The 25,257-nt window shown below is 44.8% G+C and overlaps 1 protein-coding gene across 2 annotated transcripts in view; it reads right to left on the reverse strand.

Annotated features, from left to right (window-relative positions):
* Positions 1-308: 308 nt before the first annotated feature.
* The window catches only part of LOC147463502 (uncharacterized), a 69,260-nt gene continuing 44,311 nt past the window's right edge, over positions 309-25,257 (reverse strand). The window contains exons 16-18 of one of the 2 annotated variants that reach the window (XM_086489312.1): positions 9,740-9,880; positions 9,548-9,636; positions 309-1,244 (exon numbers count right to left, since the gene is read on the reverse strand). In XM_086489312.1, the coding sequence (XP_086345438.1) occupies positions 1,241-1,244; positions 9,548-9,636; positions 9,740-9,880 (234 nt within the window). In that variant the 3' untranslated portion in view covers positions 309-1,240. Of the gene's footprint in view, positions 1,245-9,543; positions 9,637-9,739; positions 9,881-25,257 lie in introns of those variants that run through there. The other variant, XM_086489321.1, reaches the window with a different exon arrangement.

A 25,257-nucleotide genomic window follows, 5' to 3' on the forward strand; every position in this document is an offset into this window, starting at 1 on the left:
CTGAACTATGTAATAATTTTGTAACACCTTGGGTCATGGCATATGTATATAGCCTTGCTAGATAGGGCCCCTTGCTGATACCAATGTAACTATGGCATATGAGTGTCCACCAATCGTATCCCTATGTAGCCTTGCTAGATAGAGCCCCTTGCCAACATACCATGTGGGCTCTTTGACCAGGACCCTTGTCCTCATAACTTTCAAAGAACAATCCTCAATATTAGGGTATGACTGCATGACAGCTAAGTACATCACTGCGCCCAGATAGAGCTGTGAATACTAAAAACGTCAGATTTTAGGGAACTCGGTTGAAAGCAACTTTTGCATTTCCTCAAACTCAGAATAGCCCTTGGGCAGGTGCCAAAGCTAAATATAACATGAATAGCAATGGACTTCTTCAATGAGCCAAGTAAAGAATACAAGAAACTCTGGAATAATCCTTGGGAAGTTGAGACGAGAAGAGAGGGACACACACATACTCTATCAATGGATGCCATGACCAATGCTACTAATCCACTCGCCAATTGGGTTGACAGGTGGACAAACAAGGTTCAATGCAGAATGTACAACGTTCTTCATATCGGAGTACTATGTCTCTTCAAGTAAAGATCTCTCTTCTTCTCTTCTTCTCGAAGTCATCAAGAAAATATACAATATTACAGCCGATGGCGCAAAGACCGCGCAACAAATTGGTGCCTGGAAATTTCTAGCTACCTTATGGTACACAAAAGTTGCAGCAATCTGTTTCTGCATTGGATAAACTCCTCTCCCCATGTCATGGGCAATCTATATCTTGTTTACATTAACCTCTTATAGCACCGCACATTTGCAGCCTCCTCTATCAACAGCACCTTAAGTTCAGCCTCAGCCATGAGTTCAGCTGCTGCAAACTACTTTCCAACGAAGGTGCCCTGTCGGAACTTGAGCTCCATGTCTGAACAAGATATATACATTTCGCTCGCTTACGTAGCTAGTGAAAATGCATCCACAACATTTTCCAACGGATGACTGCAACATAACTCCTTTTGGGTGGGTAGTGGCATCACATCAGTTCACACAGTTCCTGTCCATGTGGAGGAATGTATGACATAATGCATTTCTGTGTCATTGCTACTGACCTGCAGTGGCCTGGTATATGCTAACGGAATTTCAATGCTTGTTATGGATTTTTCAGCACCATAAGCTTGGGTAAAGAAACAAGTTTTAAAAATTGATAGCTGGCCTCCAAATTGTTAGCCCTTTACCTGTTGTCATCATCAGTACAGAGGACGTCAACATGTTTTCTCTGTTATATATGTAATTGCACAATGTTAAGCAGCAATTTTTTCCAGAATTCTAACAATTACGGGGTTCATGAAATTTAAAATAGCAAGTGCAGCTATCAAACCAAGACCTATTGTTCTACAGTTCTACCGGTTGAGCTACCGAGTTTTCTGAAGAAACATGACAATCAACAAGGACCTCATCTCAAATACCATTTAGGTGTACGTTTTCCCTCAAGGGCATAGCTCAGGGAGCTGCTTTGACACTCACCTTGTGAACCTTAAAATTGACCGTTCACTCTTGTTAGCTGCCCTCCCCTCAAATTCTCAGCATCTTTTGAAACTCATGTGTACAGGTTTGCATTCTTTTTGCAGGCTGGTGCAGAAAAAGAGGGAGATTCTCTTGCCAGATTGGAGGCAAAGATAGCCATGTACAGACTGGGCTCTCTGATACTATACTTACCCCCCGCACTACTATATGGAACAGCTATTTGGTGATCATTTGAGAAGACAGCCAAACTGGCAACCCATAATGGCCAAAGAGGGAGTCTTATGACAGACAATGAGGGAGACGGTCTTGACTCCACACAACATCATTACCAAAAAAAAGATGGCGGTTGAGGCCTGCTTCCAAGCAGTGACTTCCTTCCACAAATTATGAAAGCTCCCTTGACATAGATATCCACGATTGGCATCATCCATGCAATTAGCAGTCAAGGGTGACAAACACTGATGGCATGTTCAAATGAGCACTTGGTATGAAAATTGATAGATTGCACCCTTTGAGTGTAGTCGAGGTTGCTCACACAAGGGCTCAGCAGATCAGAGCTTAGGTAGACAATCCATATCTCAAACATTAGCACAAGTTAATATTAGTAATTAATAAAAAGAGACGCTCAGCATGAAACTCCCAGAACAATATGATTGGCCGAAGAAATAACCTAATCATAGATTAGCGGATCTTTAAGATGCAGACATAATTCTATGACCTTAATTTGCCAGAGCATAAAAAATCTGCCTTGGCCTCTAAGTCTTCTTGAGGATACGACTTTCTTGTGGTGGCACCTACAGGTTGCAGATGGTGAACCGCTATCAAAACAGCCTCAGCCCAAAAAACCTCGAGTCAAGTTTGCCATAGAAAGCTTAGTTGTGACCCTTTCCTGAATCATGCGATTCATTCTTTCAGCTACTCCATTTTAGGCAGGTGCAAGTTGCAATAAACTCCCGCCGAATCCCTCGTTTAGCATAGGAGCTTGCAAACTCCGTGGAGGCATATTCTTCCCCGTTATCAATCCTTAAGCTCTTGAACTTCTTGCCTGGCTGATTTTCGACTAATGCAAGAAACTTCTGAAATGCAAACTTCAAAGAAGACCTCGTCCTTATGTTTCAAAGAATATGCCCACACCTTTCTCATAGAGTCATCTATGAATGTTACAAAATAGCTAGACCTCCCTAGAGACTTGGTCGGCATAGGATCGCATACGTCACTATGCACAAGTTCTAGTGGCTCGAGACGCTTTCTACCCAATGGAAAGTGTACAAACCTAATTTGTTTTGCCATAAATGCAATGCTCACATACAAAAAAATCATTGAAACTCAACACGGGTAAGTAACCTAAATGTGCTAGAGTCTTTCTTCCTTATAGCTCATATGGCTAGCCAGCTATGCCAAACTCAGTAGACAGCAGCTCTTCTATAGAGATCAAATCACCTTTTACATAAGACACGTGCATGGACTAAAAGGTACCATGCTTATGACCTTTGAGACCACAAGATTACTCTTCTTCATCATCCAAGATCTGTTCCCAAAGACTGTAGTATACCCCAAACGATCTAGCTATCCAGCCGATATTAAGCTCTTTGCTAGCTCGAGTACATGTCTGACATTGCGTAGTATAAACTTTATGCCATTATTCCACACCAACTTGACGTCTCCAACACCAACTATATCAGCGCATAAGAGTCTCCAAGACTCACTATGCCTTAGAGTCTTCGCATAATAGAAAACCATTCTCTATGCGATGTTACGTGGAAGCTTGCACCAGAATCAATGACCAAATTTTGCGCGAAAGTGGCATCCTGTGTGACAAAAGTATCCATGCTAAGACCTCTTGTGAATATCAAAATATCTAAAACATTGATCTTGGGGAGACTCGATCACATTGATCTCCTCAAGCTTAGAATTTCTATTTGTGTCACTCTTAGACTTCTTCTTATCCTGAGACTTCTTCTTGTCTCTCTGCCACGACCTACAATCCTTCTTCACATGCTCGTTCTTATGGCAATAATAGCATTCTACATTACGCATAGAACCACGAGATTTGCTACGGGAATTCTTACTATCCTTAAACTTGGCACGATCGCAAGTGCGACCTCGCTACTTCTGTGAGCTAACAACATATGCAGCGCTACCCTTGGTAGCTTAATACATTTCCTGCGAATCTCTTCAATGAGCACACTACCAACTACATCATTTTAAACCAATTTTCCCTTTGGTGCAGAGTTACTTATGGATGTGCAAAAAGTGTCCCATGAGGAAGGTAGAAAGCACAATAAGAAGATAGACATGGCCCTAAGAGTGTAGATAATTCTGGCCTCTCGTAGTCCAGAGGAAACTAGTGACAAAAGCGTCTGCCTTCGGTTTCTGGGTGCATAGTCCTGGTCGTTCTTCTTGTATACTTTTTTGGTGTATGAGGGGAGCGGCCGGACATGCCCTACCCGACTCCGAAAACAAATAAGAAGATAGACACCACCTCTTCGTCTTAATCGAGTCCCTATGAAGTCAATTGATTGAAGACTACGTTGAACTCATTTAAGGACACCTAAATTGTGTCGCTTTCTTTCATACGAAGCTCAAATAGCTTCTTCATCAAGTAAACTTTATTACTTATACTCTTGCTTTCATACATACTACACAATTTATCCCATAAGGATTTAGAAGTAGCTTCACTAACAATAGTGAAATACATTGACTTTGCAAGGTGTAAACGAAAAGTGGATCTAGCTTTGGCATCAAGCATTTTCCGCAATGCATCCGTCTAGCCATTACTCTCTTGGAGCTCAAGCAGTGGCTCCAACTGATCTTTCTGGATCAAGACGTCTTGAATTTTCTCTTTCCATATGGAAAAGTTTATACCATCAAAATTCTTGATATTATAAATGTAGAAAAGAGGCCAATTGGATCTGCTTGCTTCATCCTACTGCAGCTTCTGCTCTAGCTAGTTTTGCCTTTTCTCTATCTGCATCTACCTTTTTTTCCCCTTTTGATTACAAGTCTCATGCTCTATCTCCGTCTCACTTTCTTTTTGTTGGCTAACACCTCTATACCATGCTTGTCAACACCAAAGATATTAACCCAAGGAATTTCTTCATTACTTGGAGGCGACGGTGGTGTTAAATTGTCAATTGATTGCTTCCTTGGACCATTGAGTGGCCCTTGCCCTCTACCTTTGCCAATTAGTGGATACATCCTCTAGCAATCGGAACCAAAATCCGCCTTGAAAGTGCCCGCACAGATGCGCACGAAAACGCTCAGCACTTGAACTCATTTGCGCTTTGCTCCTTGTGCCTCCGAATTGCTTGCTCTGTGAGCTCTTCACTTGCTACACTCTTTGCGCAATACAAAGAATAGATTTTTATTTCAATTATCTTTGTGTGTACTTTACCAGCTCTAATTGGAGAGGAAGATCACAAGGCGAGCACCGCCATAGCCAAGCTCTGATACCAATTAAAAAGAGTGTGAGTGCAAATGCGTACATGTGGTGAGGAAGAGAAGTACACAATGTATGGTGGAGTCTATAGTGAGATGACGCTCAATGACTCCTTATTCATATTTGATATAAAAATAAGGTTAGCTGTGAGTTAGTAAAGGTGCCGATAGGCCATATTGGCCATTACCCCAACAAAATATGCCCATAACCTTGGGTGTTCTTCTCAAATTCACAAAATTCTTCTTAGCTTCCATTGTTGAAAAATAAGCATAAGGGCTCTATTTTTAAAAGTTTCTCCCACTTCATTGGGGTTGCTACTTCTCTTCCCTACTCTCCAAGTGGCTATATGAATTCACTTTTGAATCCCCATTAGCATGTATAGCTCCTTAGTATCCTCCTTTGCATTGTTCCTCGTCAATGAACTGGTCACCCTCACATGAAGTGCCCTTATTTTTCTTCTTCGTTACTCTTCCAAAGTCACCTTGATGATAGAAAATTTATTTGGAAGATGCGAAGTTTGAACAACCTTTTGTTTCTTTGCCACCTCAATTCATTGGATGTTCTCATAGTTTTTACAACATTAGTTAATACATTCAATCCCTCTACAAACTACTACATCTAATTTAGTGTCAAAATTTCTATTATCTCCCTCTTCTTTAGTGATCCATTCTATCACTAACCTGCATGCCAACGATTCAGTTTTGAGTTGCTCGATCGCCACTTCTTTCTCGGTCATCTTTTTTTCCAACTCCTCATCCATCGCTTTGTATTCTAAAATGGCATTTTTCAAAAGTATAATCTCATCATCCTTCTTCTAAAACATCATTTCCAATGTACTTTTGCATTTCCTTCTTCCAAGCTTCAAATTTCTCATCCATAAGCGCATCTTGACCTCAAACTTGGTTGAGTCCTCAAGGACATTTCCCGTGCTCTTGCTCATTTTGAAGTTTGCTCATTTTGAAGCTCGCCCCTTGCTTATGATCACATCACTTGCTTGGCAATAAGCAACACCCCTGTTTTTAATGCCAAACACACCATCTGCTTATAGCCCCTTTTTTTTTAGCATAAGGTGGGGCTTTTAACCCTTTGCATTCCATAAAATCAACCATATGTCCAGATACAATGAGATCATGGGAAACAAACCACATGATACATCTAGGGATAAAGTTGCTCTAATTAGGTAGTGAAATGTAGCTATCTGCATGTATAAGCCCAAACAAATCTACCCAAAGCTCTGTCCACCTCAGCCGATGTAGCAAAAACCACAATGTCCAGTGTTGTGTATTTGACTCATATAAAGCATCCATTGTAAAAACCTCCTAAAGCAACTCGCAAAAGTCAAGGGATTGTGAAACCCCTAGATTATGCCTCCAAAATCATCCGCGTCCACTCTAGCATTTCCTGATGGTGTACCCCAAAAAAAGGTTGCAAATCTACAGCACAGCCACACTGTAAGAAAGGCAGGAGGGACACACTCATCGTCCACCACAAAAGCCCAGGGAAGGTACCAAGATGCACATCTCTCTGACCAAACCAGCTTCCCCAAGGCCCTACTAAATTGACTCTCAAGCAAATCTACAACAGGCTGATATCCATAAAGTGGTTGACCCAACCATTGTCTACTCCTGTATGGTATCATAAACAGTCTCCCTCGTTCAAAAGGAGCCCTCATGTAAAACCTGCACTCTAAATCTAATCATGGGAGCTCTCTTTGGACCAAGGAAAATGTAACGGCCTCCTAACAAGTGCAGGAAAAACATTTTGACACAGAGTGGCCCACTCCTTAAGAGACATCTAGAAATCTCCATGGACCAACCGCAAAAAACTGTACCTGCAAGTTCTCAGATAGTGGGACATCCATTGTTGATGCAAACCTACTGAATAGTCAAACTCCTTTGCAAATTGAGAAGACTCTCTCTCCTACTCAGTGCTCACCCTCAATAGTGCCTACTGTAAGAGGCACCTAAGATTGAATCTCCAAGAAATGCAAAGCCTATTGAGCTAGCCAATCCTAAGGCAGCTCAAGCTGCTCCTAAATTGCCACCGACGGCTGCTTTTCATGCTCTATCCCTCTATCCAACTGCTCTGGGACCTCTTCTCGATTTTGATATGATAACCCACTTATACGCCTTATTTCGTGGGAATTCAGTGTTAGAAGGTGTAAGCGTACGGCTTGAAGGAGGAACAGTGTACATTGAAGTAGTAAATGTCCAAGTAACCTCATGTTGGGCCGTTTCCCATGTGAAGGCTGGTTGATTTGTAGCTTCATTCACTAGCAATCCACACACACACACACTTTTTTTTTGTAAATCAATTTGATTTATCTACTTGTGGGAAACCTCAAAGGGAGGAAAACCCACCAAATAGATCAGGTGCAAGGGAAGGACCACACACACACAGAAGAGGGGCAAGAGCAAGAGTGCCTGCTGCTCAGCGCTTCAAAAGCTTTTCTTAATGGAGCTATGTTTGATCGTGCCATGTGAGGGACTCCACGATTGAATAATGGTTCCAATTCACTTCGTTTGGAAAGTATTCGTTGGAGCAAAGTCTTTCATGAACCATTGGCTGTCCAAGAGCCTACCTAGGAAGGCTTATTTCCGTGCAAAAAAAAAGGTGAGTACTTCATTGAATGTATTGGATGATAACCGTCAAGTGCTATCTTTTGTATATGTTTGTGCTAAATTTGGCCTGGACTATCATTGTCATCCTTTATGGCAAAAGATTCAAAATTTGTTGGCACCTTTTTGAGGCCAATTCCTCCTCTGGATGACTTGGAAAGATTGGCGGATTGAAGCCTATACAATGCCACCCTTGCTCGTGGTCTTTTGTCTCTGCTTCAGTTTCTGTGCATTCAATTAAACTTTTCTCCTTCGTGGAGAATTAATTTATGCTTATGCAAATAGCATTTGGCAGCCTTTTGTGAGGTGGAGAAAACAACTCAGGATGATATGGAGCAATAAGATACCTTTAAATGTCGGCTTTCTCTATGGTGCTACTTGCTTGCAGTTCTTCCAATTGGGTCTTTCTAGCAAGGCACCATGTAACATCCTCTCTTTGTTACATTTGTGGTGCATCTGTTGAAACGGTTCCTCATCTATTATGGAATTGTACTGCCTCTCACAATTTCCTAGATCACATAGCAGGGCTTCTTCCAACAATGTTTTGCCCCCATGTCTTGTGTTTGTTTCAACCTATTTCGAGCGTTCCGTGATTGAATTCATTTTGAGGGGCTGAAATGCGTTTTCAGGTGACTACACTAGTGTACAGCCCCAGTGATAAGTCTAGAAAACTAACATAGGAACCTCCCCCCTAATAACTAGAGAAGAGCAATTATCACACCTTAAATCCAAAAAACCATGTAACCACCAAAGTGGCTCAAGAATATATCCAGCTGCACTGTGGGCTCATCCACACCATCCACATCAACTGCAAGAACAAGTGGGCAAGCGAGACTCATGAGTCATGCCCATGGTACTCCACTCAATAGGAGCACTGAAGAGTCATTGAAAGCACATTACAAGCTTCATGGCTGACCTGAGAGCTTGTTTTCTTGAGGACAAATTTTTGTCCCCTTGTCTTGTGTTTGTTTCAACATGTTTCAAGCATTTTGTGATTGAATTCATTTCGAGGGGCTGAAATGCATTTTCATGTGACTTCGCTATTGTACAGCCTCCAGTGATAAGTCTGGAAAACAAAACGTAGAAACCTTCACCCTTGTAAATCGAGAAGACCATAAATCCCAAAAAACCACATAACCACCAAAGTGCTCAAGAATACATCCGCCACGACACCAGCTGCATTGTGGGCTCATCCACACGATCCAACACCCGCAAGAAGTGGGCAAGCGAGACTCAAGACTAGAAGACCTCGCCCATGGTACTCCACTCAATAGGAGCACTGAGAGTCATTGAAAGCACATTCCAAGCTTCGTTGCTGACCTGAGAGCTTTTTATCTTGAGGACAGTGTTTCATCCCCCTGTCTTGTATTTGTTTCGACTTGTTTCGAGCGTTTCGTAATTGAAGTCATTCGGAGGGGTTGAAATGCGTGACTTCGCTAATGTACAGCCTCCAATGACATAACAAAATACAGGAACCTCCGTCCTTGTAACTCAGAAAGAGTAATTGTCACACAATAAATCCCAAAAACCATGTAACCACCAAAGCGGCTCAAGAATGCATCCGCCAATACACCAGCTACACTGTGGGCTCATCCAGACCATCCAACAACCGCAAGAAGTGGGCAAGCGAGATTCAAAACTAGAAGACTTGGCTCATGGTACTGCGCTCAATGGAAGCCCTGAGAGTCACTGAAAGACAACAGCTGGAAGCAACCCCAATTGGGGTGTGCTCGAAACTATCAGCTGAGATAACAAGTATCTCCATCCCTCGTCTGACTGGAGTGAACACTGTCACTGGAACCTCAAGAAGTAGAGCTGAGAGCGCCCTCTCTAGATGGAAACCCCCCTGCTCAATGGGCCCCTTATCTTGCACATGTTCATCGTGTACAAGATAAGTATGGGCCTTTAAAACACAACTGACTAAAAGCTGAAAAAGAAACAAAATGGAGAGGCTCACATGCTGGTTGTTTGCGGTTGAATAGATTTCAATAGCATGGAAGATCCTTGAAACATCATGATTTGAACTTCTGATTCAAGTTTTCGCACCTGTTGAAATCCGCAACATAGTATCTTAGAAGAGCCACAGGCAACCTGAGAAGCCTTCAATAGTTTATTTTGCAGTCAAAGAGAAGTACATGAGAAATCAAACCTGCTTTTCATCCAGTTTCATGAAGCCAAATTTCTTTATCCAAATGCCCTCTGCCTCACTTGTGGCAGGTAGGACAAGGTGCTCAACTTGTAGCATGCCCAGCAGCCGCTCGATATGTAGCAGAAAAATTTGAAAAAAGCCCTGCCAGTTAAGTGCCAGTGACCTGTTAATCTTGCACATATCACAAGTACAGCTAATAAATCTACATAGCTTATCTCGATGGTGACATATTGAGAATAAAGGATCCACCAGTATAAGTAGGCAAAGCCCTTATTCATTTTGAATATAACACTTGTAAGGTTGTATGCAGCATCAATGCTTCTCGTCAATAAAATCCAGAGTTTACACAAGGGGAGCAGTTCCAGGATAGTCTGGGTCTCATTTGGTTGAGGGGAGTGTGCTCACTCTTTAAATAGCATTTCACAGAGACCTGCCTCACAGGTCCTATCCTTGGTTAGATGACAAATGGTCCACCTAGGTGGAACAATGCACATTCAGGGTGGCCCCTATCTACCCGTCTATTCGTTTCTGTTTTATGCTTCTGTACAGATGCGTTACCCATTTAAAAAAAGGCCCCTCTGTGTGCACTTTGGGAGAAACATAAATTAATAGTTTGTTCTACAACTGTTTATAGTTTTTTACCATAATCATGGAGCTAAAGGCTATTCCCTACCTAGACATACATACATACTGGCGCTACTTTTTAAAAATCATTTCTCAAGAGATTCCCTACCTCCCCATTCTCGGCCATGCCCTAACCCTCCTCTCACAGTGCGCTAAGCGCCCTTCATCGACCTTCCTCGATCGTCTATGCAGTGTGCCTCACACATCAACCCCTCTCTCTTTGTACCATCTCTTGTACCCTCTCTTGACCCCATTGCTATCTGTCCCATCCATTCTCCATTGCCCCTTTGTCTGCATAGATCCGCATGTAATCCCCAAGACCTGCATGATAGAGAAAGCTTATGCTCCGGGATAGCTGAGAGACAGAGAGAGAATGGGCATGGACCTAATTGCCAACATTGTTCCCAGGTTGCTAGCCTAGGTAGAGGCTTGACGTAGACACAGACAGAGAGGCCTTGCCTCAGGAAGGGAAAGACATACCCCTCCCTTGCAAAAGAGAAGCGTCATCCAGCTTGAGAGAGAGAGAGAGAAATGAAATGAAATGAAATGATATATTAACGTCTACAAGAGGCCAAAATGACCTATGAGACCAACTGATTACAATGATGAGTCTAGTACCAAGTCTGGGTACAAACAAGAAAACTACAAACAAAGAACTGATAGGAGTGCTACCGACTCCTATGGGTGGCTGGTAGGCTGAGCAATGGTATCATGCCATAAAGGTACAAAGTGGGGATAAGTGTCACCATGATACAATATAGCAATAGCATGAAGCCTATCCCGATCGACATTCTGGGTGGCGTGCTAGAATCCAGTGGATCCTCTGCCGCAATCTCCGCCGGTGCTGCGTGGCTCCCCTTCTCAGTCGCGGTCGTCTCGATCTCCCTAACTCTATAGCTCGATCAATGAGAGTACCGCTGATGTGTGTATGGGTGGGAACCGAGCTCTCTGGTGGTGGTGTCCCCTCTGACTCTGTGGTACTCAGACTGAAGAAATCTGAGATGCGTCTTTGGGACTGTCTCTGTCTTTGCCCATTCAATAGAGCGTCTCTATGTCTCTGAATCTCAAGTAGGAATAATCCGAGACATCTTTGATCCTGATATCTCATGACTCTGTCTAACGAGTCAAAACCATCTCTGAATAGACAATGAAAGCGTCCCCGTATCTCATAGTAGACTGTGCAGCGACATATGTAGTGAAACTCTGTCTCTGGCTCTGCATGGCATAACTGACATATCCTACTGTCTGCTGGTATGCCTCTGAATCTACCTGTCTCAATCCCAAGCTGGTGTGAAGATGTGCGAATCTGGCCAATAGCACATCGTAACCTATGAGATAGATGTGTGTCCATGTAACTGGGCCGTGTGACAAATCCGTCTGTCGTGAGTTGAAGAAGATGTTCTCTATAGAAAACCCTCTTCGTACCCAACTCCCGTGATGGTTCTATCCATGTCCTCTTGCCAGCAAGCTGGATAAGATCCTGCCGAATGAGTCTAGTAGTCTCCATCCGTGTAAGAGCCAAGGATGGTGCATCAAGAGAATACTGGAAAGGGGGCAGCCTATCCATGCTGAAACCATGCCTCTGAAACCATGAGTTCATCTGTGCATACCAACATGATGTATCTCCCTGTAATGCCAGCTGTCTGGATGACTCGAGAGCAAGCCTGGCATACCTGTCCCTGGTGGTGTCCCATAAGCTGTGTACAAATGATATTGATCTGGTGAGTGCCTCAACCTCCATAGGTGGGGCAGCCAGCTCCGCTCGAATGATGTCATGTGGGACTGAGGCCTTGGCTCTAATCAGCCTAGAAATCATAGATATCAGGGGTCTCTCCATATTAGTCCATCCAGCACTGTCAATAGACGGTCCCCAAACCTGAACCGCGTAGTGCATAACTGAAGCGACCAAAGTATCGAAAAGCCAGAGCTTTGTTCGAGGTTCCTGGAACTGAACTTGCGAGCAAATCCTCTCTAAACCACCTAGGGCTGCATAGGCACGAGTCAATCTAGTGTCTGCTGCTACTTTCAGTGTGAACCTCGATCCACTAAAGACCACCCCAAGATATGTGTATGCATCAGTGTACTCCATACTGTCCTGTCCATATGTGAAAGTAGGTGCTGATCTCCTAACCCACTGTGGCGTGGTATTAAATACCATGACCTTGGTTTTACCAAGGTTGACAGACAATCCACTATCCTCTGCAAAACTATGCAATGCGTCCAAATGTCTCTGCATACCCACTGGCGATTCTGATATCAACACGATATCGTCAGCATACAATAAAAGAGGGATCCATGTCCCTGCAAGCTGAGCACCTCTATCACCTCCTCTGTCAATATAATCAGAGACCCCATCAACATACATACCAAATAAAGTAGAGGACAGTGGGCATCCCTGTTTCACTCCGATGGTGGAGTGAACTATGTCGGATATCCCCTCTGATGTGCGTACATGACCCATCACTGAACTGTACAATGCCATGATCCCCCACATCAGCTCTGTGGGTACCCCCAATTCCATAAGCCGGTGCATCAATCTGGCCCTCGGCACTGTGTCAAAGGCTTTGCGAAAATCCACAAAGCTGCAGTATATCCGTCTACCATGTGCTCGACCCTCCTCAATGATAGCTCTGAGTGTAAAGACATGATCTAGTGTGGAGAAACCCCTTCTGAAACCAGCCTGCCCAGGTGCTCGTATGCCCATAATCTCTACCCAACTGCTCAGCCTATGCTCGAGGATGGATGCATATAACCGTGCCAATGTGTGTCCTACCATGATAGTACGGTAATTCCCCAGCACTGTGGGGTCACCTGTCTTGAAGATAGGTACAATAGTAGATAATCTCCAAGACTCAGGGAGACCCTCACACATGACACGGTTGAATATACGTGCAAGCATCTCTGCCAACAAATCCCCAGCATGTATAATGTGCTTTGCTACCAAACCCTCATGATCCTGTGCCCGTCTGGTCTTCATCCTGTCAATGGCCTCCTTTACCATCTCAGTGGTAAAGAAGGTGCTCGTAGCCGGACATGGTTGTGGCGGGTCTGGTAATGGTGGTTGTCCAAGTACAGTGTATAAAGATGTTGCATATTGCCCCCATATCTCTGTAGAGAGAGAGAGAGAGAGTTCTCCATGCAATCCAGCGTCGCAAAGAAAGACATACCCCTCTCATCCTTTCTAAAGCGAGAAATGAAATGAAATGTTATATTAACGTCTTCAAAAGGCCAAAATGACCTATGAGACCAAAAAGTTACAATTGGTGAATCTGATACCATGTCTGAGTACGGAAATTACAGAGTTACAAAGAACTAAATCTATAACACTAAGGAAAAAGGAAATAGGGGGGTGGGGGGGGGGGGGGGGGGGTGTTCAAATGAAATCTCTCATCGGTCGCTGTCGGATCTCATCGACCTCCTCCATGGTCAGTACTCTGGTTGGGCGTCTTGCATGTCGAGCTAGAGTGATTTGTATCTTTTGTTGCAGCCTTCGTCGGTAGCGGGAGACCCCCCAAGGTCGTGGACGTCTGGATCTATCAAGCTCCGTGGCTCGATCAAGCAATGTACCTCTAGTATGAGTAGGCTCTGAGATCTGTTGTAATGACTGCTCCGTTGGCTCTTCTCTGGCTAGTGTAAAGAAATCTGTGATTCATCTCTGAGACTGTCTTTCCTCTAATGTCCTTAGCAAGCTCTCCCAAGAGAGAGAGAGAGAGAGAGAGAGAGAGAGAGAGAGAGAGAGAGAGAGAGAGAGAGAGAGAAATGAAATGAAATGAAATGTTATATTAACATCTTCAAAAGGCCATAGTGACCAATGAGACCAGAAAGTTACAAGGTGGTGGATCTGATACAAAGTCAGAGTAACAAAATAACAACAGTACAAAACAAAGATATATACTAAGGGATCCTAGATTGGTCGATGTGAACTAAGCAAAAACTAAGCAAAAATGGGCAGCTTGCTAGGATAGCTGAATCACAAGAGATCTAGCATCGGTCGTTGGCGAATCTCATCACTTTCCTCCATGGTTAGGAGTCTGACCGGGCGTCGTGCATGCTTGGCCAGTGTGCTCCGAATCTTCTGACGTAGCATCCGTCGATGCTGTGTAGCGGCTGGGCCCGGAAGCGTCCAACCGGCACAAAAGTGCAACCTCAAAGCTGAAGAATATGACATACATCTAGAGACGAGGATGAAGGTGAGGAGCCAGAAGGAGGAATCCAAGAACTCTACAGAACATATCTGACTATGGGAGAGGAACCAAGGCTCTCTAGATTGGAGCACACCTAGGAGGAAAACATGTCAACAAACCACTCCACTTGCTCAAGGTCACTGTTGGACTGCCAGGAGAGTAGTTCAATTAAGATGATAGAAGAGGGGAGCCATGTAATTAGATGGACGAAAGAATCTGTCGCAGAGGACCCAATAGAGAGAGATGCCCACACCTCCAAGAAAGAAACAAACACATGAGGAAAAAAAGCCGAAAAAAACATAGCAGACGGCAGAGGTGGAACAAGAGCGCAAAGCCTCTCAGCTAAAGGTTGACTGAGCTGTGAGGCATTACACCAGGTGAGAAAGGTCAACCCAAAGGCCTTAGGCAGAGACTGTTGGACACCCTCAAGGCTCAAGGGTCACCCAACCTAATGGGTTGATAGAACAACTGAAAAAGACAACCAGGAAATGCATGGCAATGAAACATTGTAGCTCCTCAAAAGAGAAATAGTGAGCAGGCACAGACCATAGTTACACACAACGGGAACAGGGGCCTCCAGAATGTTCCCAAAATGGGGGCCCTCGGAACAGCGGAACGGGAACGGGGGCCGGAACGGTGAACCTAAAATATGCCATGGGGGGGCCTGTTTTTGACTCTTGAGAGCTTGAGGGTTTGGATTATCTAGGAGAGGATGGGAAGGATACCCACCTTCCCCCCAATGAAGCTTGTAAGTTGTGCCATATGATGGCGCTTGAGCCTTATTGATAGCTTTTAAAGAAAAAAGGAGACACCCCCCCCCCCCCCCCGGAATGGGGGCCTCCGAAATGTTCCCGAAACGCCCCCCCCCGGAACAGCGGAACGGGGACGAGGGCCGGAACGGTGAACCTAAAATATGCCATGGGGGGGACCTGTTTTTGACTCTTGAGAGCTTGAGGGTTTGGATTATCTATGAGAGGATGGGAAGGATACCCACCTTCCCCCCCAATGAAGCTTGGAAGTTGTGCCATATGATGGTGCTTGAGCCTTGAGGCTTGAGCCATATTGATATTTGCCCGTTCCGCTTGAGCCATATTGATAGCGCTAAAAGAAAAAAGGACCCCCCCTCCCCCCCCCTTCCCTTGTGTGAGTCTTGAGAGGTTTGATTTCTCCCCCAAACTACCACATCTCTCACTCTTTCTCTCTATCTTTTTTTCTCAATTTTGCTGCCCGTTCCGCCAGGTCATTCTGGATGCCCGTTCCGCCCTTTCCCCTGTTACGTTCCGGATCCGGAACGTTTTTCCGTTCCCAACACAGTTTCGGTGCATTGAACCGGCCGGAATGCCGTTTCGGTACGATCACCCCCCGTTCCGCCTGTTCCGTGTTACTATTTCACAGTCAGCAGGAAAAGCTAGTTACTGAGAAGGTGGTCATGAAGCCTTGGCTCATTTTTGAGTATTCATGGTGTGATTATCTCAGTTGGACTCTGGTCCCTTTGTAGATTCACCAAGTGAGTGGGATAGTCTAGGCTAGTGGTGTGGGAGTGCAGGCTCTTGTAGTAGAGGCTTGGTCTAACAAAAAAAGGTCCAAGATGTGTTTAGTCTCTTTGCCAATGATATCAACTAAGAAAGTAAGCTAGAATGCACAAGCAGGCACACAAGTGAGCCTGCAAGTAGAGGCATGGTCTAACCAAAAAGGTTCAAGATGTGAAAGTAAGCTGGAATGCACAAGCAGGCACACAAGCGAGCGCATAAGCACAATATCAAGGATAGTCGGATAACTTGGCGATCTTGTTTTCTAATTATGAGAAAAGCTTGTGAAGTGTATGAAATAAGGATGGTATTAAAACTTATAGTGTTTCCAACCGGAAGCAAACCTAGAAAGGTCACTGTGCACTTGTCAAATTCACATGCGATAGGTAAAAGGAAGTTCGAGACTACCTGTGTTCGCAATGGTTGCATAGGAGAAGGTGGCATAGTTCTCCCCAAATACTATAACCACAAGGAAAGGTGCCCTTTTCTTGCCCACATGTCAACACGAATCGATTTGTTCCCTTTAGACAAACAACTTAGAAAATGCACAATAAAATTCCCATGCATGCTTGAAATTGTAATCACTCATTGGCTCAACATCCACCAACCTTGCATGCCACATACTTTTGCATTTGAAGGAGCAACAAAGAGGTCACTTCAAATAACCCTATGGCATCTTTGAACCATTATAGCCCTCTCGAAATGCTGTAGTTTATCTATGCAGTCACATGCTGCATTACCACTTCATATACCATGGGTGTCTCCTCGAAATGAAATGTTTATTTATGTATGCAAAAGGCCTAAAAGACCTATGAGACCAGAAAGTTACATCATTGTCATATGATCCAAATGTCCAGTATAGAAAATACAAAAGACTAAAGCAACTAATGCTAAATTGTGAATAAAGTAATGAACCGGTAGAGAAAGCTATTGTCCTATCTCCAAATCTTAATGTCCTTATTGTAAGTACCATCTCATAAACTCTCACATGGCCCATTGCATAATGGCATCAATCTCCTTCTCTGTTAAGAACCTCGTAGGAGTTGCTCTATGCTTCTCTATGATTGCTGGATGCGGCGATGGTAAATATGTCGATGACATGAAGTGCGAGATACGAGGGTGTGGGTGACCTATTAATCTTTGTAGCTCTATCCAAGAGACTCCAATGAGCTGAAAGCTGACGTGTCTTTGGGTCTTGTTAAGAGCCGCGGATTTGGAAGAAATGTATCTCCTGCCTATGAATGGGTCCTTTGCTAGAGCGTGTGGAGCTCAGTAATAAAGCATATTTTTGCTTGGGTATCTCCAGCAAGAATAGCCCAAGGCATCTCTGATTAGCGTAATGTAAGGTGCAGCGGAAATGAATGATGGTAATGCTCAGGATGTTTACTCAAGGGGTTCTTTTTACTTACGGAAGGGAGAGCCTTCCGCTATTCTTAGAGAGAGAGAGAGTGTAATGACCACCAAAAAATGAATGCTACTGTGACTGAAAGTGCTGAGAATGAGAGAGAATATTAACGTCTTCAAAAGGCCAAAATGACCTATGAGACCGAACTGTTACAAAATTGTGAATCTGATACCATGTCTGGGTACAAAAAGACTAGAACAAAAATACTACTACTACTAGAATCCATCCTCATCTACACTCTAGATGTCGAGAGAGTATGGCTCGAATCCTCTGTTGTAGTCCCCGTCGATGCTGTGTAGCCCCTCTCCTCAATCGTGGCCGTCTGGATTTCCGTAGCTCCAGTGCTCGGTTGATGAGAGTGCCGGTAGTGGTCGAATGAGTGTGGGCCGAGCTCTGCAATGATGGCTGCTCCTCTGGCTGTCCCATATCTAGTGAAAAGAAATCTATAATCCGTCTCTGGGTCTGTCTCTCTCAATTGTCTCTATATTTGTGTAACTCAAGTAGATATAGCCCAAGACATCTTTGATCCTCATAACTCATGACCCTAGAGAAAGGACCGAAACCCTCTCTGAACAAGCAGTGGAAACGGCCTCGAATCTCATAGTACACTGTGCAATGACATATGTAATGTAGCTCTGTCTTTGGCTCTAGCTAGCATAAGCGACATATTCTGTTGTCTGCTGGTATCCCTCTGAATCTACCAGTCTCAATCTCCAGCTGATGTGAGGATGTGTGTATCTGAGAAATGAAATGAAATGAGATGTAATATCAACGTCTTCAAAAGGCCAAAATGACCTATGAGACCAAAAGGTTACATGTGGTGAATCTAATACCAGGTCTAGGTACAAAAAGTACAAAGAACTGAAAAGAAAATAGTGGGTAGGGGTGATGTGAAAGCTGATACAAGGGGAATACAAAGGGTGAGCTGATACAATGGAGCTCTCTGACAATCGAGGCATCATATACATATACATCAGTATCCAAAAGGCTATAGAGATTCAATGTCCTCCAAGATAGGCACTCTGTCGGGATGGCTCCTATGTTGCGCCAGTATGGTATGGATCCTCTGTTGCAATCTGCGTCGATGTCGAGAGGGCCCCCTCATCCGTGGGCGACGGGACCGCCCCAACTCTATCGCCCGATCAAACAGTATGCCTCTAGTGCCTCTCGTGTTGTTGTATTGATGGGGCTGCTCGGATTCCTCTGTCTGTGACTGAAAGAAATATGTAATCTTCCGCTGTTGCTGGACCTCTCTCATTGTGCCCCTCTTCAAGAGGTCCTCTCTGTGTTTGCGAATCTCCAGTAAGTATAATCTGAGACATCTCTGATCTTGGTATCTCATGACTCTAGAAAGTGGTCCAAAACCCTCTCTGAATAGACAGTGAAAGCGGCCTCGTATCTCATAGTATACTAGGCAGTGACATACACACCTGAAAAATCCTGGACTCAGCGGGGTACTCCTCTAAATCTGCCTGTCTCGATCTCTAGCTGATGTGAGGATGTGCGTATCTGACCAATAGCACATCGTATCCCGTGGGATAGATGAGTGTCCATGTATCCTGGTCTTATCACAAAACCATCCTCCGTGAGTTGGAGAAGATGCTCTCTATAGAAAGTCATCTTCGTACCTAGCTCATGTGTAGGTTGTATCCATGTCCTCTTTGTATCCAGCTGAATCAAGTCCTGTCTGATGAGCTTGGTAATTTCTGCCCTAGTGAGGGAGCTGGAGGGTGCATCCAGAGAGTACTGAAATGGGGGTAGCCGATCCATACTAAAGCCATGTAACTGAAACCAAGATGCCATCTCTGCATACCAACATGATCTATCTCCCTGCAATGCCAACTGTCGCGAAGACTCTAGTGCTAATCGAGCATATCTGTCTCTAGGGAGAGCCCAAGTGCATAAATGAAACCGATCGAGTGAGTGCCTCCACTACCAATGGAGGAGCAGCGAGCTCCGCCCTAACAATGTCATGTGGTACTGAGGCCTTGGCCCTAATCATCCGAGAAATCATAGACACCAAGGGCTTCTCCATACATCTCCATCCATCAGTACTACCAGCTCTGCTATGGTGATCAACTGAGGGGCCCCATATCTCCACTCCGTACAACATGGCCGAAGACCAAAGTGTCAAAGAGCCAAAGCTTTGTTCGAGGTTCTTGGAACTGAGCCTGTGAACATATCCTCTCAAGTCTCCGCAATGCTGCATAGGCTCTCGTCAATCGTGTATCTGTTGCATGCCTTAGGGAAAATACTGGACCACTGAAAACCGCCCCAAGATAATTGTATGTATCTGCATACTCCACAGTCTCTCGACCATATGTAAAAGTGGGGGCGGACGTCCTTACCCACTGCGCCGTGGTGTTAAACACCATTACCTTGGTCTTACCAAGGTTCACAGACAATCCACTGTCCCGTGCGAATCCATGCAATGCATCCAAATGACGCTGCATCCCCTCCGGAGAATCGGAGATCAGCACAATATCATCAGCATATAATAGCAATGGAATCCATGTCTCTGCAAGCTGGGCACCTCTATCACCCTCTTTGTGTACATAATCTGAAAACTCATCTCGGAGATAGGGGACAACCAGATTCGCCCCAATGGTGGAATGAACCATGTCGGACATGCCTTGAGTAGTGCGTACCTATCCTATCACTGTCCTGTATAAAGCTAAGATCCCCCGGATCAGCTCTGTGGGCACGCGCATGTCTTGCAATCTACGTATGAATCTGGCTCGTGGCACTGTATCAAAGGCTTTGCGGAAATCCACAAAGCTACAATATATCCTCCTGCCATGGTGTCTACTCTCATCAATAATGGCTCTGAGTGTCAAAATATGGTCAAGAGTGGAGAAACCTCTCTTGAACCTTGCCTATCCTATTGCCCGTATGCCCTCTCTCTCTGCCCATCCACTCAGCTCATGCTCAAGAATTGATGCATATAGCCTAGCCAGAGTGTGACCAACCATGATGGTTTGGTAATTCCCGGGAAGCATAGGATATGAAGATATGCACAATAGTGGACATACTCCAAGTCTTAAGGAAACCCTCATACATGGCTCTATTAAACATCATAGCACGAGGCTCTGCAAGCATATCTCTGGCATGGATAAAGTGCTCTGCTACCAGACCATCATGATACTTTGCTCTTCCTGTCTTCATCTTGTCAATGGCCTTCCTTACCCTCTCAGCAATAAAGAAAGTACATGTTTCTGGGCATGCCTCTGGAGGGTCAGGCAAAGGTGGCTGCCCTGATGTTGTGTAGAGAGATGTAGCATATTCCCCCCATGTCTCTGTGGAAGTGATGGCGCGGTGGAGAGTGCTCATTGAAAAGCCTCCATGCTTCACTAGAGTCCTCACTCATAAACAATTGGTGCAGATCACGCTCTAATTGAGATAGGTAAGCCCTCTTCTTTCGTCGCACTAGGCGGCGGAAGATAATCCGTGACTGTCTATGCGTAGTAGTACCCATGAGCACCTCTCTTTGTAATCTGATCCTCATCTCTCTACACTCCTCATCATACCAACTGTTCTGAGGCATGCTCCCAGATCGTTTGCGTGTAGACTGCCTGTGGGGATATGCCTCTGAGGCTGCATCATGTAGCGTCTCTGTCAGAATCTGGGTGAGCTCATCTAGTGGTCGTCCTGGCTCCTGAGTGCATAGTTGCCTGTATACTCATTAGTGTACACGTGATCCGTCTCCCTCGAGAAGGTATACCGAGCATGTGTGGAGGCCTCTCCCAATGGAGCTGTGCTGGAGTGAAAGACAAGATAGCATGATCAATTGCTATCCCAACCGGCCTATTTCCCACCACGAAATCCTGAAAGGAAGGAATGAGTCCTGGCGGAGCCATAACATAATCTACTGTACTAGTGCCATGCCAGTGTGGAAAGCATGTAAAACCACCAGCTCTGCAGGGAATCTCTGTAAGCCATTCAAAATGGCCAATCCATGTGGAGTCCCCATATCAGTCAAGTATCTGCCATACTCAGTGTGCTCCTCATCCTGTGATAATCTAGACAGGCCCATTTTTGTAATATCAAGCTCTCGCATCAACTCCTCTGAGGTATCATAGAATACTGTCTGGTGATGGGCAGTCCTAGCATTGAAATACCCCAAGATAATAATGTCGCCATCTCTGGAAAACTCCCATATATCATCATCTAAAATAGATAAGGGGGATTGTCCTCTAGGTGATGCATAAACTGAAGTCTGACGTACTAGGCGGGAAATAGCACATAGCGATGTAGAGATATCTGCCTGTCTTTGCCTTCAGTCTCACCCACATGTACCTAGCATGCTCATCCCTACGAGCTATATGTATCAGAGACTGTAGCTCCTCCCTAAATAAGACTGCCACTCCTCCTGAACCTCGTCCTCTGCACTTTGATCGAGTCTCCTGTCTGCAAGTTGTCTCCCATTTGTATCCGCTCATATGGGGCATGGATTGCCCCGGGCTCTGATGCGTCTCAAAGTAGAAAATAATGTCTCTCCCTGTGAAACTATCCTCAAAGGCCCCTACATCAAGGCACAAAGATCCATTACAATTCCATGTAGCCACTCTGAGTGTGGTTCCATAGGTCTCGCACCGGCATGCGAGACGCTTCTCCAGAATAACCACTCGTCCATCCCCGTAGAAGGCCACACTTTCCCCTTCTCTCGAGCTATCATTATCTCGGGTATAACTTCTTTCATATGAGCAAGCTGTGTGAGTGTGAGGTCATCTCCAAGGAATATGCTCGTTTTCTTTAGTGTAGGACGCTTCTTCAAGAAGTCCTTCTTTGCCTCCATGGCTGGGAAGCGCATGATTAGAGCTCTTTCTTTTGAAGTCTCCCCATTTCCTTGTGTCTTCTTCCCTACCCTCCATGCCTTTGTATGAGTAGCCTCACTACCCATCATGCGGAGAAGTTTTTTGACTTCCCCTTCCACATCATCTCAGTCTTTTAGACCGGTTATTCGTGTGCAAAGCTCTAGTCTTCCTTCGCTGCTCTTCTTCTAAAGTCATGTTGATGATTGTAGGAGTGGGAATAGATGTGGTTTCTTTCCCTTTCCCTTTCTTAGCGACTTCTATCCATTTCTCGGCTAGCGACTTCTATCCATTTCTCGGCCTCATCCGCCTTCTTCTGTGTCTTCGTGATTACATCTACCCACGGAGACGTCTTTGTCCCATTCTGTTTCTCTTCCTCTTTGATCATCCGTACTTGTTCCTTGATGACCTTGATTTCCTCTCACTGAGGGCTGGAATTCACCTTCCTCTAGTCCATTGCTTGCTCTATCAGCAAGTTCTCGCTTGAGGGTCGAGACCTCTTCTTTGAGTGCTTGTGAATCCGCCTTAAGTGCTTGTATCTCTACGTGCAGGTCCTCTTTCTCCTTCTTCCATTGCTTGCCTTCGTTGACGAATATTTGAAGAAGGTTTGCCTTCTCCTTCCACCATCCTTCCATCTCTTCTTTCCACTCCTTCATCTCCCTTTCCACTTGTGTTATCCGCTTGTTTGTAAGCATGAAGGTTGCCTTCGTACGAGACTTGCAAACTGGTGAAGCGCTCTTGACCTCCATCATAACGGCCCTTGATTTCTATTCCTGCAAGCCCTAAATCTACACGAGTTCCCCTTCCTTTGCTTCTACCGTGAGGGTGTGGTGCACAGTCGCTCGTCTGTTGCTGGTCGATGCACCCTATTTGAACCTGGTGGTGAACGCACATTAACGTCTTGCAAAGGACTTAACTCAACGTGCAACATAAACCTGTCAGCATGCAAACCTGCTCCCAAGCAGCATGCAAACCTGCCCTCTCTGTTCACTGGCGGACACCACACAGAGAGAGAGAGAGAGAGAGAGAGAGAGAGAGAGAGAGAGAGAGAGAGAGAGAGAGAGAGAGAGAGAGAGATGGGGTCCCAAACCCCCCTCTCTATTGCTAGAAATGAAATGTTATATTAACGTCTTCAAAAGGCCAAAATGACCTATGAGACCAAACTGCTACAAAATTGTGAATCTGATACCATGTCCGGGTACAAAAAGACTAGAACAAATTTACTACTACTAGTAGAATCCATCCTCATCTGCACTCTGGATGTCGAGAGAGTATGGCTCGAATCCTCTGCTGTAGTCTCCGTCGATGCTGTGTAGCCTCTCTCCTCAATCGTGGCCGTATGGGTTTCCGTAGCTCCAGCGCTCGGTCGATGAGAGTGCCGGTAGTGGTCGATTGAGTGTGGGCCGAGCTCTACAGTGATGGCTGCTCCTCTGGCTGTCCCATATCTAGAGAGGTATTAGCTTTACATTGCACAAATCTGGTACAATGGTCTAGATGCTGTGGACTTGCCGACGATGTCGACGACTATGATGACGACGACGAGGACGGGCCGAATTGCAAAAACGCTAAGGCTGATCTGGCTGAAAAACTGAGGGCTGGTATGAGGCTGAAAACTGAGGGCTGTGTCGGATGACACATCGAAGGAGGTCTGTCTCTATCTATTGCTGATGGGAGGAGGCCCAAAGCTGTCTTGTGACACATTGAAGCCCTTGCGAGAGGAGTGGGAATCCATATAACTTGGCTGTACAATAAATCCATCCTCAATAATGTGAAGAAAAATCTCTTTGTATAGAGCCATTTTCTTCCCCAATTCCTGGGAAGGAGTCGTCCATGTCCTCTTTGAGTCAATCTGCGTGAGATCCTGTGTGATAATGCTATTCATCTCTGAACGTGTGGTTGGAGCGATGGAGCATCCAAGGAGTATCTTAAGGGTGGCAATTTGTGTAACAGACTTGGACACTCCAAGTCGAGAATCTATTGCAACACCACAAGAATTCACTTCAAGCAGTTCACAGTTCACAATTTATTCGACACTGGCCCGGCAAAGTTCCGTGCCTAGAGATATTGGCCTAAAGACTGGCGCCCCTTTCGCTATTTCTTTTTGTATTAATCTGCAACTCAAAGTACAAGCGAGTGGGAGGCTCTCACTCTCAAACTCTGCGTCCAGATGCTCTGAGAAGTGGGAGGCCTGCCCACTTATTTAAAGGTTTACAAAGGATGCCAAAAGCAGAGCCCCAAAAGCTGAAAATCAAAAGCCTTGCCAAATAAAGCAAGAGCTCTTTGTCTCTCACAAGCTCTCTCTCTTTTTAGTAAAAAGAAAGCAGAGCTTTTCTCTCTCTCTTGGGATAGATTCCCACGACGTTAAACATTCTCTTCTCTTCTTCTTCTTCTTCTTCTTCTCCTCACCATTTCTTCCATCTTTGTTTCACACACTGTTACATCCAGTTTACCGGGTACCTATTGTATCAGCTGCTACACCCACGTAGTTTTAGATTGTAGTAGTAGTAGTAGTATTTTGTTCCACTTCTAGTTCTTTTCTAGTTCTTTTGTACCCAGACATGGTATTAGATTCACTATTTTGTAACTGATTGGTCTCATAGGTCATTTTGGCCTTTTGAAGACGTTAATATAACATTTCATTTCATTTCATTTCTCTCTCTCTCTCTCTCTCTCTCTCTCTCTCTCTCTCTCTCTCTCTCTCTCTCTCTCTTTTGCATAGCCAAAATAAAGCAAAGCCACCAAAAAGCTGCCAATTTTTTCGTACGCAAAATCTGCCACATCAGCAGTACAGAATCCTGTGATATGCGCCGCAATTTTCGAGACTGTCCGTATGGTCATGCCACGCTAGTAAAACAGCACAATTTTCGGTGCTGCATTTTTTTCAGCCACATTGCATTCCATGCCAAGAGAGGATGTGTGTGTGTGTGTGTATTGGGAAGCCACGTCACCAGTTTGTGACATACCC

The sequence above is a fragment of the Adiantum capillus-veneris genome, chromosome 2 (genome assembly GCF_014529385.1).
Source record: "Adiantum capillus-veneris isolate H3 chromosome 2, ASM1452938v2, whole genome shotgun sequence".
Lineage (NCBI taxonomy): Eukaryota > Viridiplantae > Streptophyta > Polypodiopsida > Polypodiales > Pteridaceae > Adiantum > Adiantum capillus-veneris.